Below are 15,854 nucleotides of genomic sequence, written 5' to 3'. Positions count from 1 at the left end.
AAGAAAGTGCTCATTTCTTTGGTTAGTAATTATCCACCAAAGTAGTTGTTGTAATAGCTTTAAGCTACATGTATAGAGAGAAAATTATTCATTATATTTCCTACTTTATTTGTTTCTTTGGTGTGTGAGAGTTATTGAGTGTATTGGGTTATTTGGGTTGTGAGATTGCCAACACTTTGTAAACTCCCATTTGGCTGATAGTGGATTATTGGGTGAGCTCCTACTGCTCCGAGGACGTACTCCAGTTACACTGACTGTTGAGGAACCTCGTTAAATCTTGGCGTCTTTTATATTTTGTTCTTGCATTTTCATTTGATAAATTTCATGTGGGTTAGCTTGAGTTGGTTCCATAAGGTTTGGTGCTATCCTAGCACAACAATTGGTATCAGAGCACTGGTTGCTCTTGGGTACTGTCTAGTTGCCAAAGATGTCAGACGAGCAAGATGAAAATCCTTTTGGAAGCAGCTCCGGGTTTGCAAGAACTACGGTGCAAAATGCAAAGTTCGAAGTGGAAAAGTTTGATGGTACAAACAACTTCGGGATGTGGCAATGTAAGGTCAAAGATGTGTTAGCTCAACAAGATCTACTTGTCGCTTTGGGAGAGAAGCCGTAAGCTATGTCGAAGCCGGAATGGGAGAAATTAAATTTGTGGGCTTGCTCTTCAATTCAGTTGTGCCTTGCAAAAACTCAGAAGTATTTTGTGATGCGGGAGACGGTAGCAAGTGTGTTGTGGCAAAAATTGGAAGACAAGTATATGACGAAGAGTGCAGAGAACATGCTACATTTGAAGAAAAAGCTCTACTGTTTTCAATACAAAGAAGGTACAAAAATGATTAGACACCTTGATGCTTTTAATAAGTTGATTGCCGACTTGTTAAATTTAGATGATGATATTAAGGATGAAGATAAGGCCTTAATATTGTTGAATTCCTTGCCGGACTCTTATGAGCATTTTGTTACCACTATTATGCATGGTAAAGAAACTGTGAAATTTGAAGATGTGTCAAATGCCTTGATGAATTATGAAATGAGGCATAGAGATAAAAATCATGATAGTACCTCTGAAGCTTTATTTATTAGAGGTAGATCATCGGAGAGAAGATCATCTTCTAGTAAGAAAAAATCACAGTCTCGACCTAGAGGAAACTCTAAAGGTAGAAAACCTTTGGAAATGGATGAATGTGCCTTTTGTCGTAATAAGGGCCATTGGAAGAAAGATTGTCCTAAATTGAAGATCAAAGGCAAAGAAAGTTCTGAAGCTAATTTGCTGAAGTTGAAACAGATTTTTCTGATTTTGCTTTAACCACTTCTTCATCATTTGATTGTGCCACTAAGTGGGTGTTGGATACGGGTTGTACTCATCATATGACTCCTCACAAGGATTGGTTTTCAAGCTTGAAAGAGTTTGATGGTGGCGTTGTGTTCATGGGAGATGACAATCCTTGCACAACAAAAGGGATTGGTACAGTTTGTTTGAAGTTGCATGATGGTATGGTTAAAGAGTTGACAGGTGTTCGGTATGTACCGAATTTGAAGAAAAATCTTATTTCTTTGGGCACTTTAGAATCCAAGGGTTTCAGGTTTCATTCAGATGGGCAGACATTGAAAGTTACTTATGGTGCACTTGTTGTGATGAAAGCTCCTCGATGTGGCCATTTGTATTTATTGCAGGGAAGCACTGTGACAGGTGAAGCATCTGTAGTCTCTGAAAATATGGGCACATCTGATTCAGATACTATTAGATTATGACATATGAGATTAGGCCATGCCGGTGAGAAAGCTTTACAAGGGCTTGTGAAACAAGGTCTTCTAAAAGGTGCCACGACTTGTAAGCTTGATTTCTACGAGCATTGTGTCTTGGGGAAGTAAACTAGAGTGAAGTTTGGTACTGCTGTACATCAGACGAATGGCATTCTTGATTATGTGCATTCGGATGTTTGGGGTCCTACAAAGACTCCCTCTTTGAGTGGTAGACATTGGTTCGTGATCTTTGTTGATGATTATTCAAGAAGGTCTTGGGTCTACACTATGAAGCACAAGAGTGAGGTATTAAGCATTTTCTTGGGTTGGAAGAAAATGGTTGAGAACCAGACTGGGAGAAAGATTAAGATTTTGAGATCGGATAATGGTGGTGAATACACATCCGACCCTTTCTTAAAAGTTTGCAAAGAAGAAGGGATTATAAGACATTTCAGTGTCAAGGGAACTCCACAACAAAATGGAGTTGCAGAAAGATTGAATCGAACCTTGCTTGAAAATGTTAGATGCATGTTGTCTCAGTCGGGTTTGAGCAAGTCGTTTTGGGCAGAAGCAGTTACTTATGCATGTCACATCATTAACTAATTACCCTCAACTGCTATTCAGGGTAAGACACCAATGGAGGTATGGACTGGAAAAGTTTCTTCTGATTATGACTATATCCGTATTTTTGGTTCATCTGTTTATTTTCATGTGACTGAAAATAAACTTAATCCTAGAGCCAAAAAGCCTATCTTTCTTGGTTTTAGTAGTGGTGTCAAAGGTTACAGATTGTGGTGCCCAGAGATGAAAAAACTTGTAATCAGCAGAGATGTGACATTTGATGAAGAAAGTATGTACAAAGACTCTGAGAAGAATGTGAAAGATGTCCAACATGTGGAGCTTGAGAAAGTTGCCTCTGGTACTTCAAATCCTATTTCCGCTGATGTCGAAGCCACTACAAGTGAAGAAGTTGGAGACCATGAGGATGTTGAAGAATTTGAACTTGAAGATTCTATTCAAGTTGAAGAACAAGTTTCACATCAAGAGTCTATTGCCAAGAACAGAGGAAAGAGGCAAATTACCAAGCCAGCTCGGTATAGTGACTATGTTTCTTTTGCTCTTCCTATTATCACTGATGAGATTCCATCCAATTTTGAGGAAGCTATTGAGAGTGAAGAAAATGAGAGGTGGTGCAATGCCATGGGTGAAAAGATGAATTCTCTCTTGAAGAACAAGACTTGGGAGTTAGCTAAATTGCCTAAGGGCAAGAAAGCTATCGGTTGCAAATGGGTGTATGCCAAGAAGGAAGATGCTGATGAGAAAAGTAATGTGAGATTCAAAGCAAGATTAGTTGCTAAAGGGTATGCACAAAAGGAGGGCATTGACTACAATGAAATCTTTTCTCCGGTTGTGAAGCACTTCTCAATTCGCATTATGTTAGCTCTTATTGAACAGTATGATCTTGAGCTTGTGCAACTTGATGTGAAGACAGCTTTCCTACATGGTGCTTTGAATGAAGAGATTTATATGTGTCAATCAGATGGGTATATAGTGAAAGGGAAGGAGAATTTGTTTTGCAAATTGAAGAAATCACTTTATGGTTTGAAGCAATCTCCAAGGCAATGGTATTTGAGGTTTGATAAATTTATGAGAGGCCAAAATTATTCTAGAAGTCAATATGATCATTGTGTGTACTTCAAGAAGTTGCAAATGGGTCTTTCATTTATTTGTTGATATATGTTGATGATATGTTGATTGCCTCAAAGAATGTTGAAGAGATTGAGAAATTGAAGAAACAAATGAAGAACGAGTTCGAGATGAAGGATCTTGGTGAAGTGAAGAAGATCCTTGGCATGGAGATCACTAGAGATAGAAAGAAGGGTTTGGTCAGTTTGAATCAAAGACAATACCTTGAGAAGTTGATCCAAAAGTTTGGAGTTCATGATTCAACCAAACCGGTTAGTACCCCTTTGGCTCTTCATTTTAAATTGAGTTCTCTACAATGTCCTAAAACTGATAAAGAGAAGCTGCAAATGAAAAATATACCATATGCAAATTTGGTTGGTAGTTTGATGTATGCAATGGTATGCTCTAGACCGGATATTGCTCATGCAGTTGGCATGGTGAGTCGATATATGCATAATCCAGGTAAAGAGCATTGGCAAGTAGCTAAGTGGATATTGAGATATCTCCATGGTACTCGAGATGTTGGTTTATGCTTTGAAAAGGATGACTCTGGTATTGGTCATTTTGCAGTTGGTTATGTTGATACAGATTATGCAAGTGATATGGATGGAAGGAAGTCTACTACAGACTATGTGTTTACTATGGCTAAAGGATCAGTTTGTTGGAGGTCCATTTTGCAGTCGTCTGTTGCCTTGTCTACTACAGAGGTTGAATATATGGCAGTTGCTGAAGCTATAAAGAAGGCCATTTGGATACATGGGCTGATTAGAGATTTGGGGGTTGATCAGAAGCAGGTGGAGGTACATTGTGATAGTCAGAATGCCATTTATTTGGCTAAGTATCAGGTTCATCATGCGAAGACCAAGCACATAAATGTGCGTTATCACTTTGTTCATGAAATTGTTGGTGAAGGGGAAATCATTATCCAGAAGATTCCAACTAAAGACAACCCCGCTGATATGTTGACTAAGGTTGTTGGTGTAGCCAAGTTTGTTCACTGTTTGAATTTGGCTCACATTATGCTTATATAAAGAAGGCGTTGAGCAGTAGGAGTTTTTTTTGGAGCATTTGACTCGGCATGAGTTGTTCTCTTGCTAGTGTTTGGGAGTGATTTTTTGAATCAATTGTGTTGGTTGGTTTATCATGGCGTTTTCGGAACTTGGCCAAGGTGGAGATTGTTGAATTGTGGCCAAGTGGCCAACTCAACATCACCTTTTAGCTATTAAACAAAGCAAAAGAAAAAAGGGCCAAATTATTATATATCTTTTGGCTAATAAAAAAATAAAAAGTGGGGAGACATTATAATTATGTTTCTTATTGTTTTGTGGAATTTTAAAAGGCTAGCCTCGGATGGAGCATTATTCTTTGGTGATAAGAATAGTTGTTGGTTCTTGTGTGGATGGATGTTCGGTTTTGAAAAGAGAGTGAAAAACCCATTCTGAGTGCAGAGAGAAGAGAGCAGAGAGCAGCAGAGCAACAGAGAAAGGGTGCCGTAGCTCCTCAGAGAAAAAAAGTGCTCATCTCTTTGGTTAGTAATTATCCACCAAAGTAGTTGTTGTAATAGCTTTAAGCTACATGTATAGAGAGGAAATTATTCATTATATTTTCTACTCTATTTGTTTCTTTGGTATGTGAGAGCTATTGAGTGTATTGGGTTATTTGGGTTGTGAGATTGCCAACACTTTGTAAACTCCCATTTGGTTAATAGTGGATTATTGGGTGAGCTCCTACTGCTCCGAGGATGTACTCCAGTTACACTGACTGTTGAGGAACCTCGTTAAATCTTGGTGTCTTTTATATTTTGTTCTTGCATTTTCATTTGATAAATTTCCTGTGGGTTACCTTGAGTTGGTTCCATAAGGTTTGGTGCTATCCTAGCACAACACAAACAAGCAACGATCGAGTACGTAGACAAAATTAGAACATACCAAGTGAAGTGGGAGTGGGAGTGGAAGAATTAAGAAAGCAGATAGATAGTTAGTAGTTAAATTGAATGAAATGTTTTGCTACCACTTTTTCCGATAGCCACCACTTCCATCCTCTCGAGCCTAAAGTTCTTGTCGGACAGCTTAACGGTGGTGGCCATCTCCACATTTGCCATACGTCTTCATATGGCAAATATTGTTGCAACTCTGTCAAAAAACTAAAGAGGCAACTTTTTTTTCGCAAGATAGATAAAACTCTCATGTCATCCATTGAGAATGAGATTCAAACTTAGGTGGAAAAAGAGCGAGTTTATTATTCTAGCCAACAAACTTAACGAAGGTATGCAAATGAGCACTTATTAAGATCCAAGACTTACATGGCCACAATAAAAAAACACAAATTTCCACATTTTCTAAAGGTCCAAAACTTAAGCCTCAAGAAACAAATTCGAACGATCAAAATCAATAGCTTCTTAGTAAGCAAAAAAATTTCAGTGTTGAGCACGAAGTCCTCTGTTTAGATTGACCAAACGAGTCGAAGTATCCATCTGAGACCCCCTCGCAGATGAACTCCTCCCTGATCCTTGATACCTTGTGTTCTGACCCGTCCCTCGATACTGCCCAGTCCCCGTTCGGTCCCTGGAATAACCACTTCCTCCGCCAGTTTGGCCATATCCCAATGTTCTATATCCTGAACGCCCGGAGGAGCCACCACCCTGCCTTCCTTGAGCGAAAGAAAAGTTCTCTTGCCACCTTCCACTCAGAGCAGGTGTCCCGGTACCATAGTCCTGGCTGTCTCTACGCCTCATAGGCAGGTCTACTGCACCGCCGCCTATCTTCAACTCTGTTGCCCTTTCGTTACTTTCTGCAAGGATAGACAACTTCTCAGTCAATTGGAAAGCCAGAGCTTGCAGTCTAGTGTGCTCGATGTCATTGAACACAATGCAGCGCGTGGGCTGATCCCAACTCGCGCGCAAATCATCATGGATCATCATCTTGCTGACAATGCAATGCGCATGTGCCTCTGAGAGATCGAACATCTTCGCGAGCTGTTCCAAGCTTAGAGTCTTGTATGACCGCGAGTAGGTCAAAAGGTAGGTCCTCAGAGCCTCCTCCTTGATCTTAGCCTTGAGCATCTCGATAATGCTTTCACGTTTCCTGAGGAGCTTCCAGACATGAAGGGAGTTGACAACATTGAAGGCCTTTTGGAAGTCGCCTTTGCTGAGGGCTCTTGTAGCTGCCACTACATGATCCCTGACATTTTCTGGGGGTCCTGTGAACGTTTGCTTCTCATTCATTTCGAGCAACCTCCTGAATGTCTTGCTTATCACTCTGCGCTTTGTATCATGGGCGTTAGCTGCCATATTAGGCACTTCCAGCAGCATGGCACATACCAAATGCACCGCCTCCAGGAGCTCCGGGTTTATGTGCATATGGTAAGGCATCTGCCTCCTCCTCTCCAGCCTTTCCTGAAATTTTGTAACATAATTCATGTTATTCCTCTATTTGGTACAAGTCAGATATCGTGGAAATTTCATGCAGTTGTTAAAAAAGCAATTTGACAACACATGATCTCCAGTTAGTTCTACAAAAACCAAATTATCTGGTTGTGGCCTATTCCGCTTAGAATCTGCTTGTTGAGTTTTGATTACACATCTATACGAACAATCAGCACGCATAATGATTCAGATCATACACAAAGTAATATGATACATGATAGATTATATAAACAATAACAAAAAGAAAAGCACTGGTACCTGCTCTGGAGTTTTCTCATGATATCTACTTTGGGAGACACCTTGGGCTAGCAACTCTTTTACTCTTCCACCCGAATACAGTTCAGAAAGGCAGCTATGTCCTTCGGGGATCAATCCAATCCGAAATGCACACAAACCAAGTTGTGCCATGGCCCTATTAAACAGAATCTGTGTTGAAATGTCCATTTGTTGAATACTTTCTTGCAGGTGACTCATTAGCAGCAAGTCCCGCGCAATAGAAAACTCATCTAGGAGAGCATGATGGTAAATGTCACAAAGCATTGCGCGGGCTTTAGTCCGATCATCGCCATACTTGTATATCAAGGAAACCAAAAGATCCATCAAGGCCCTACTACTCTCAGTAAAAGTTGGTTTCCGAGGAACGAGCTCAGGAGTTTCAACAAATGCAGGTGGGCCGTGAGTTTCCTCTGCTGCTTTAGCCCCCTGCTGGCCTTCACTGCCAGCATCAGCGTCATCCTGTGTCTGCTCAGCCAATTTTCTCATGGCATCATAAACTTCTTGCGGTTTATAATACACAAGTTCAACCCGCCTTAGCGCTACCTTTGCAGCAGCTTTAAAATTCCCAACTTTTTCCAAGTACTCTTGAACATTTTGAGCAAGAATAAAAAACATAGGCTCGTCTCTAAGTCTTTCAATGTACTCACGCGTGTGAGGGTCAATGCATTGCAAGCTCTTGAAAAACTCAGTATCAATCCTTTCTACGAAAGCCACTAAGTTTCCCCACACTCTGATCGTGCCATCATAATCCGATCCTTTCTGGGACTCATTCTCATCAGGCTCAACCATGTCATCCACCGAAATGTTTGGATACTGCACAAGAATATCAAGTATAACAAGCATGTTTTGCACACACTTCTTCCACACATTTATAGGCATGTGCCCGCTGAGTCCTGGGTTGACATCAAACTGAGCGGACACAAGGCTGAAAAGAATCTCGAGCTTCTGCGCAGGCGTCTTAGCAACTTTTGTCAAGAACGTCAGCTGCTCCACCTGCTCAAACCTCCCTGTCCCCTTCCTTCCCCGCACAGCCACAACCTCTTTGAATTTCTTGTTGATCATATCCCACGAGATTTCGCTAGGATCTCTCATGAATTGCTTGTCCATGAGCTTATCCTTCTTGCTCAATTTCTTCTCCCAACCATTCTCGTTATTACCATCTTCCTCCCCTTCACTACCCGAAATTGGAATTTCAGTTGGATCAATTTCAGAATCTGTTTCTTCCTCCTCTTCGTCCGGCGATTCTTCTCCCCCTTCCTCCTCGCTCTGCTCGGGATTCTCCCTATACTTTTTAATCGACTCCTCGTACTGCTTATTGTTCTTCTTCAGCCTCTGCTTCATCGCGTTCAACGCCTTGGCATTGCTACTGCTCATCTTCTTCTTAGCATCCTTGTTTGCCAGCGCTTGGGCCAAAAAATCCTCGAACAACACAAGCGCTTTGATGTAAGGAGAAGGCACCTTTTCAGACTCGGTCACGCGCATCACCTTCTCAAGCTGTTTATTGATCTTGTCAAAACAGTCCTGCAAGCTCACCCAATCATTTATGTTCTTTGCATTCTTTATCTTGTCAACCGTGGCATTCATCTCATCAAAGCGTTTGTCTCTCACGGATCTAACAACACGCTTATGTCCATCAGAATCATCGCTATCACTATCGTTAATGTCCTTAAGGTATTTGTTATCGGTTTGCTTGGTGGCAGGATCACCGCCTGCAACTTCAGCCTCCGAATCGTAATCACTATCATCCTCCGAATCGCTTCCAGTCTAAAACAACACATGAAAAATTAATTTAAACAAAAAATACAAGAAACTAATTAGCACATTATCATATGCTTCTAAGATTTCATCAAAATGTAGAATCCAGGAATTATGAACAAAAAAAAATACCGGATTCCAGAATTTCGATGCCATTCTGTCTCAGGAGAAGATCACTACACAAGAATCTGTTTGGTTTACGCCGAAACGGGTTGAAAAATCACCCTCCTGTTCATTACAAGCAACCAATTCATGAAAATCCAAAATAATGAATCACAAGAGTAATGAATCTAAAATTTTCGAAACCTTATAACACGTTGCATGCATGAATCCGAAATACGTAACATTAACAAAACCCGTGAACAGAATAAACAGAGTGCAGGGTTTCGATATATGATTCGCGAAAACAAGGAACAAATTAAATCACATGCATATAAACAGAGAGAGAGAATTGGAATCTGTCTTACAGTGGAGGAAGAGAGATTGAGATTCGGTAGCAGATGAGAAGTTGGATGGGAATTTATCAAATATAACAAAAAATTAATCCTTAATTTCAAAAATGTCATTTTTTATAAAAACTTTCATATATATTCAAAATCTCACTTAAATAGACATAACTACCCTTAATTTATATGAATAACTAATTGTTAGACTTAACACTTCTTATGCTATAATCTCTAACTAAAACTTTCTCCTTTTTTTTTCTTTTCTTTTCCAAACAAAGAGCAAAAATTGATTGGCAAAAGCTATTAGCTTTGCCTCTAATTGATTGGCAAAAGCTATTAGATTTGTCAATCTTCCATTGACACAAGAAACCTAATTTTTCTAATATGCGCTAAAGAATTTCTATTCCGTAAACTTTACAAAAATTGACAGTTCGTTCTTCAATAAAATTCAACCGAAGGAAGAAACTACAAAAGCAAAGAGAAAACATAGACTAGGAAGAATGAAAAAAATTAACCATCTACACTCACCTTCGTAGTTTAGGGTTGCACAAAGTCTCCACAGTAGCCGATGCCTTCACTATATCTCCACCATTTTTTAGGTTTTGCCGTCCAAAATATCAATCTAATAGGGTTTTGGTTTTTTTAATTTATTTGGTTTTAAAGTTTAAGGGTATTTGTGTCTATTTAAGTGATATTTTGGATATATTTGAAAGTTTTTATAAAAACTAACATTTTTGAAATTAGGGGCTAATATTTGGCTATATTTGATAAATACTCAAGTTGGATAGAGTGAAATGGTTTTGTTTTTTAATTTTTTTAACCGCTTAGAGAGAGAAAATGGTGGCGAGGAGGGTTGAAATTAACGGTAGAATGTGGAAGATGCAGAGGATTCGCAGTTTTTGGTTGAATTGGCTTTTTATATATAACGCACTTTGATCGGAGTGTTTTTTTTTTGTTTCTTTTGTTTTTTTCGAATAATTGACAGCTTTTTTTTTTGCACCTTGGTAAGAATTGGTAAGAAAGTTTATTACTTGGGTTGCAAGTTTGTTCTCTTTTTATTTATGACTTCTCATATGCCTTTGTCGTGCTCACGAAAGCATTCTTAATTTTCTCTATTTAATTTTTTTTGTTATCTATTTTTCACTAATTTCCGATCAAGAAGAGGAAGAATTGTTTAATCAATCTGAAGGAATGTTCAATTTCCATATAGCCCAAAATGAGAAGGAAGAAGATGAGGAGCGAAGAAGGAGAGATGACGAAGCAAGAATGGCTAGAGACTCACATTCTCGTCGAGTCATCCAAGTTATGGCTCATATATGCAGGCCCACCCGTTCCAAAAACCTTGATAGAAGCAGGCAACAACGAGGTGAGGAGCTATTGGACGATTATTTTGTCCATAATAGTGCATTTCCTGATACGTACTTCAGACATCGTTTTAGAATGGAACGACATTTGTTCAACAAAATCATGATTGCTGTTTGCAACCATGATTCTTACTTTGCGCAAAAGAAGGATGCTTGTGGTGCTATGGGTCTCCTTCCCGAGCAAAAAATTACTGCTGCGTTGCGGATGCTTGCGTATGGAGCAGCTGCAGACCAAGTGGATGAGATAGCGAGGATGGGAAAATCAACCATTCTTGAGTCCCTGATAAGGTTTTGCAGAGCAATCGAATTTATCTACACTGCAGAGTACTTCCGGAAACCTACTCACATGGACTTGGAAAGGCTTTTGAAGAAGGCCGAGATGCGAGGTTTTCCTGGGATGATTGGGAGCATTGATTGTATGCATTAGACGTGGAAAACTGTCCAAGTGCATGGCAAGGCGCTTATGGAGACAGAAAATAAGCAAAAAGTATCATTTTGGAGGCAGTGGCATCTTTTGATACATGGATTTGGCATGCCTTTTTCGGGGTTCCGGGAGCTCAAAATGACCTCAACGTCCTTGCCCAATCCCCAGTGTTCAATGATGTCTTGCAAGGAAAGGCACTAAAAGTCACGTATGAAATCAACGAACGTATATACGACGGGCCATACTACCTAGCTGACGGCATTTATCCAAGGTGGTCAACATTTGTCAAAACAGTGCCACATCCGCGAAGTGCAAAGGAAAAACACTTTGCAAGATGTCAAGAGGGGTGCAGGAAGGATATGGATTGTTGTGTCGGTATCCTCCAAGCTTGCTGGGTGATCATCAGGAGTGCTGCCAGATTGTTTGATGTAGAGTCGCTTCAATCCATCATAATGACATGCATCATTCTTCACAACATGATTGTGGAAGATGAGTATGATTATGAAGCCATTGATGAATATGAGCCAGACACGATGAACAATTCAAGAACACGTATATATTGTGCTCATGACGCCACCGATGAGTCCATGCAACATGAGCCATTAGAAAGGGATGAACGTTACAATGAAAGGGTCATTCAACGATATACTGCATTTCAAAGGCCAGACATGCACAATGCCAGGCAAAATGACTTGATAGAGCACCAGTGGGCATTGAAACAAGCTGAAGATAATTAAGTTCATTTGGTGTGTTTTTATTATTTGGTATGTTTATGTAATTTTATTTGGTGTGTTTTATTTTAGTTCATTTAGTGAGGTTTTTATTATTTGGTATGTTTATGTAATTTTATTTGGTGTGTTTTATTTTAGTTCATTTAGTGAGGTTTTTATTATTTGGTGTGTTTATGTAATTTTATTTGGTACGTTTTATTTGGTGTTCATTTCGTGAGTTTTTTATTTGGTGTGTTTATGTCATTTGAATAAAGATTCTCTTATAGTATAAATATATTACCATATTAAATAAATTTACTCTCACTTTAAATAAAGTACTAAATTCAATAAATTGGAAACAACATAAAATACTCAATTAAATAAATAATAAATTACAACCCAAGGTGATTGGAAAACAATGGGCTCCGATTACAAAAAATACTCTATTCATCATCACTTAACCAATTTGTTCTGCTAGGACCATCTCCTCTTGCTCTCGCTTCTCTTGCACGCCTCCTACGCACCACATCCTCTTTCTCTGACTTCCAAAAATATTTAGAATTTGGAGACTTCCTTTCTAAAGGGGTGTTCATAATCTCACGATCTCGTTGAGCCATTCTTTCTTCTCTAACCAGTTTCCTTTCATGCCTAAGTAGCTCTCTTTCTCTCTGATTAGCTTGAAATTCTCTCTCCACACCTGCAACTTTTACCTCATCTCTAGCCTTATTAGCCTCAAATTTCGCCATTTCCCGCGCCAAAGTCAATTCACTATGGCGAGTAAGTTCTTCCATGTACTTTGCATAATCATGCTTGGAAGCACTTCCTTTTCTCCTTGAAGCCTTCTTACCTTGATGCCTAATTGGATAACGGGTCGAACCCGACGCTTGTTCAGGGATGGGCGTTTCAGGCACTTCTTCTGCATCATCTTCATGCGAGCCATTATCAAGTGTAGAGTATAGCGGGGTGCTGTTCATGACAATTTCTGGACCGACAGGCACAACTCTGAATTTAGGACAATCTTTGACAATATTCCAACATTCCCACTGGTTGAATGATTTATTTTTGCTTTTGGTTTTGGCACCATACCAAGCTTGTACTTGAATTAGCTACACAATGGGGGAGAAGAAATAATTATAATCAAAGTTGGTAACAAATAAATAATACAAACAAATAAATATAATTAAAGTAGGTAACAAATAAATAATACAAACAAAAAATTATAATCAAAGCATGTAACAAATAAATAATACAAACAAATAATTATAATTAAAGTAGGTAACAAATAAATAATACAAACAAATAATTATAATTAAAGTAGGAAACAAATAAATAATACAAACAAAAAATTATAATCAAAGTATGTAACAAATAAATAATACAAACAAATAATTATAATTAAAGTATGTAACAAATAAATAATACAAACAAATAATTACAATGTAAATTTGGGTATAGTACAAACAAATAAATAATATATTGTTACCTGATCCGTGTAATTTTCCCCACTTCGAAGATTACTACTAGCTTGTGCCAAGGCGTCTCTCCAAATACTAAACGATTGGCTAAGTAATTTCCAACGATTAGACATCGATTATTTGGTTCTACTCCCACCCATTTTTCAAGATAATTGGTATGAATAAGACTCTACATTTCTCGCAACTGCATTTCATTACCTGTACGCGAACTATGAGTAACTTCAACTCAGCTAGTACATAATGCAACATCTTCAAGAAGCGTTCAATTCGTACCTGCATCAATAGTCATTTTGTTAAAAAAAATTGGATTGAAACTTTGAGAGAAAGATAGGAATGTGATTGAAAGTAGTTGAGAAAATATGAAATTGTGGAGTAAAGTAGATGATAATGAGAAGGTATTTATAGAAAAGTAGAAACATTTTTTTTTTTAAATTTTCAGATATTTTTTTTGGATTTTTTTACAATTTTTAAATTTTTTTTATTCAAATAATTAATCTCTGCCGTTGGATTTTAAAAAAATTGAATTCCAACACTCCAGATTGTGCCACATGTCACAACGGTAACTTTTCTTAATTTTAAAACTATTTTTTTATTTATAAAGTATATTAATATCGACCGTTGATCTCAGATCGAACGGTTGATATTAAATAAGATTTATTTTTATTTTTTTTTACCGTTGAGATCCAACGGTCCAAATTAAAGAGCCGTTGAGATCGAAGGGACCGTGGGAAGCCACGTGGCGTCCAACGGTAACTTTTCTGTCTGAAAAGTCGTCTGACTTTTCTAAAAAATGGTCGGGTGACGCGCCCCCACATGTGAGTGGGGTGCACGCGCTTGACAGAAAAAATAAAAAAAAGGGTCAGACGCCGGGGCTGGCGTCACACCCACTTAGGCTCTCGGGCTGTCAGCTCTTCACAGGCCCGAAGCTCGGGCCTCACCTTCGCTCGAGCTCCTTCAACGCTGGAGCAAGTTCACAGGGCCTCATGCCCTTTCCTCTCCCCTGTCCCCCGAGCAATGTCCATGGGTGGACTTGCTCTGAAGTGTGAAGATGAGAGTAGAGAAGAGAGAGTGCGAAGAGAAAGAGACTTAAACATTTCAATATGTGGTGGTGGTGCAAGTTGAGGACTCAAAAGCTTGGGTAACGTGAAAGAACAGAGGTGAGGTGGACATTTTGATGGTTTTAAAATTGAAAACCATGGACTGTGATGGTTTTAATCATGAAAACCACCTACTATGTGAAAGAAGGTGGACGGGTGATGTGAAAGAAGGCAGACGGTTTGATGGTTTTAAGCCACCCATTATGGGCTTTTTATATTTTTAAAATTTTGGGATATATATATTGTGTGTGTGTGTGTATATATATAAATCTTATATAAATTATAAATTATTTAGATAATATTTTGTTTTTTTTTTCCTAGGCAAGCATATCATATATGTACATAAAACATTCACATATGTATGTTCTTCTATAAGAAATAACATATTAGTCAATAATTATTTACATTTGATATAGTAAATTTAATTAATTCATAAAATATATAAGCAATTAACCTAAATCCGCCTAGGCCGCCTAGAACCTGCCTAGCCACCTAGGCGCTAGGCGTTAGCCTGCCGCCCGACTAGCGCCTAGCGTTTTTTAGAACCTTGCTTGCATGTCATCAAAGTATGTCCCTCATTTTCAAAAGCTAAAAAGCCCCACGTTTTTACTCACGCATTTTACTCCAACTTCTCTTTCATATTATAGTTTTTCATTTTAGATTTTTTACAAAGTAATGTTATGTAAACTAACTTTTTAGACTAAATTTGTATTCATGCGATGTGTCATCAATTTTTATAAACACGTTAATCAACAATTAAGTAATAATTCAAGCATTAACAACTACATCATATGATTTATAAAATATAGTTTAAATAGATAGTCTTTTTAACGTTACCCTTTTTCATTAACAATCATATCATATGATTACAAATTATAATTTAAATAGATGATCTCCCTGATATTACTCTTTTTTATATTTACTTACACATAATATATGAGCTCCATCTAATAATACTTAGTCCATGACAATCCGCCGAACAATAGAACATTGGAGATTCGTAGTTAATGTGAATTAGAAATATCCACAAACAACTTGCCTAACCTAGGATTGCAACTAATGTATTGATATCCAACTTTTTTAGGGTTGTTTTTTTTTTCTCACTATCTTCAAGTGGTGGTAATACTCATCGGTTTAGAAGTAATAAATAGGGTGGTCAGTAAAAATACTTTTTTTTTTACAAGAATTTGATATCCAACTTTTTTTATTTATAATTATTTTCTTTTTTAAAAAGGAATCAACCAGTGGTTTCACAATAGCAGTCCACCTTTTCGAGGACCAAGAAGACTCACAGAAGCATTTCAGCCTCCTCCTGATCACCATCGTGTAATTCACTAGCAGCATGAATCGAATCTAAGACATGTTGTGTGGAAACGGGCCTGAAATTCGTCCTCGATCACTGGCCATCCCATGGTGATATTTTTTGTTTAATTGATACTAGCATTTGCCTATACATT

The 15,854-nt window shown here is 38.2% G+C and overlaps 2 protein-coding genes across 2 annotated transcripts; both read right to left on the bottom strand.

The window, feature by feature from the left end:
- Positions 1-5,648: 5,648 nt before the first annotated feature.
- LOC126594276 (eukaryotic translation initiation factor 3 subunit C-like) lies at positions 5,649-9,395 on the bottom strand. Its single transcript, XM_050260516.1, has 4 exons — positions 9,349-9,395; positions 9,014-9,109; positions 7,109-8,890; positions 5,649-6,820 (listed from the first exon to the last, which is right to left on the bottom strand). The coding sequence occupies exons 2-4, from the start codon at positions 9,035-9,037 to the stop codon at positions 5,843-5,845; spliced, it is 2,784 nt and encodes a 927-aa protein (XP_050116473.1). The 5' UTR covers positions 9,038-9,109; positions 9,349-9,395; the 3' UTR covers positions 5,649-5,842.
- Positions 9,396-12,177: 2,782 nt separating this feature from the next.
- LOC126594283 (uncharacterized) lies at positions 12,178-13,535 on the bottom strand. Its single transcript, XM_050260526.1, has 2 exons — positions 13,309-13,535; positions 12,178-12,931 (listed from the first exon to the last, which is right to left on the bottom strand). The coding sequence occupies exons 1-2, from the start codon at positions 13,411-13,413 to the stop codon at positions 12,269-12,271; spliced, it is 768 nt and encodes a 255-aa protein (XP_050116483.1). The 5' UTR covers positions 13,414-13,535; the 3' UTR covers positions 12,178-12,268.
- Positions 13,536-15,854: the final 2,319 nt, after the last annotated feature.

Source organism: Malus sylvestris, chromosome 12, assembly GCF_916048215.2.
Source record: "Malus sylvestris chromosome 12, drMalSylv7.2, whole genome shotgun sequence".
NCBI classification, from domain to species: domain Eukaryota; kingdom Viridiplantae; phylum Streptophyta; class Magnoliopsida; order Rosales; family Rosaceae; genus Malus; species Malus sylvestris.
The sequence above is the reverse complement of the archived record's forward strand: the minus strand, read 5'-3'. Positions and strand labels throughout refer to the sequence as shown.

Bases quoted from the DNA above. Each gene is read 5' to 3' on its own strand.
- LOC126594276 (XM_050260516.1), bottom strand. From the start codon at position 9,037: ATGGCATCGAAATTCTGGAATCCG. The intron at 8,891-9,013 runs GTATTTTTTTTT...GTGTTGTTTTAG, and splicing joins CATCGAAATTCTGGAATCCG to ACTGGAAGCGATTCGGAGGA. The intron at 6,821-7,108 runs GTACCAGTGCTT...ACAAAATTTCAG, and splicing joins ATGAGAAAACTCCAGAGCAG to GAAAGGCTGGAGAGGAGGAG.
- LOC126594283 (XM_050260526.1), bottom strand. From the start codon at position 13,413: ATGTCTAATCGTTGGAAATTACTTAGCCAATCGTTTAGTATTTGGAGA. The intron at 12,932-13,308 runs GTAACAATATAT...CCCATTGTGTAG, and splicing joins GGGAAAATTACACGGATCAG to CTAATTCAAGTACAAGCTTG.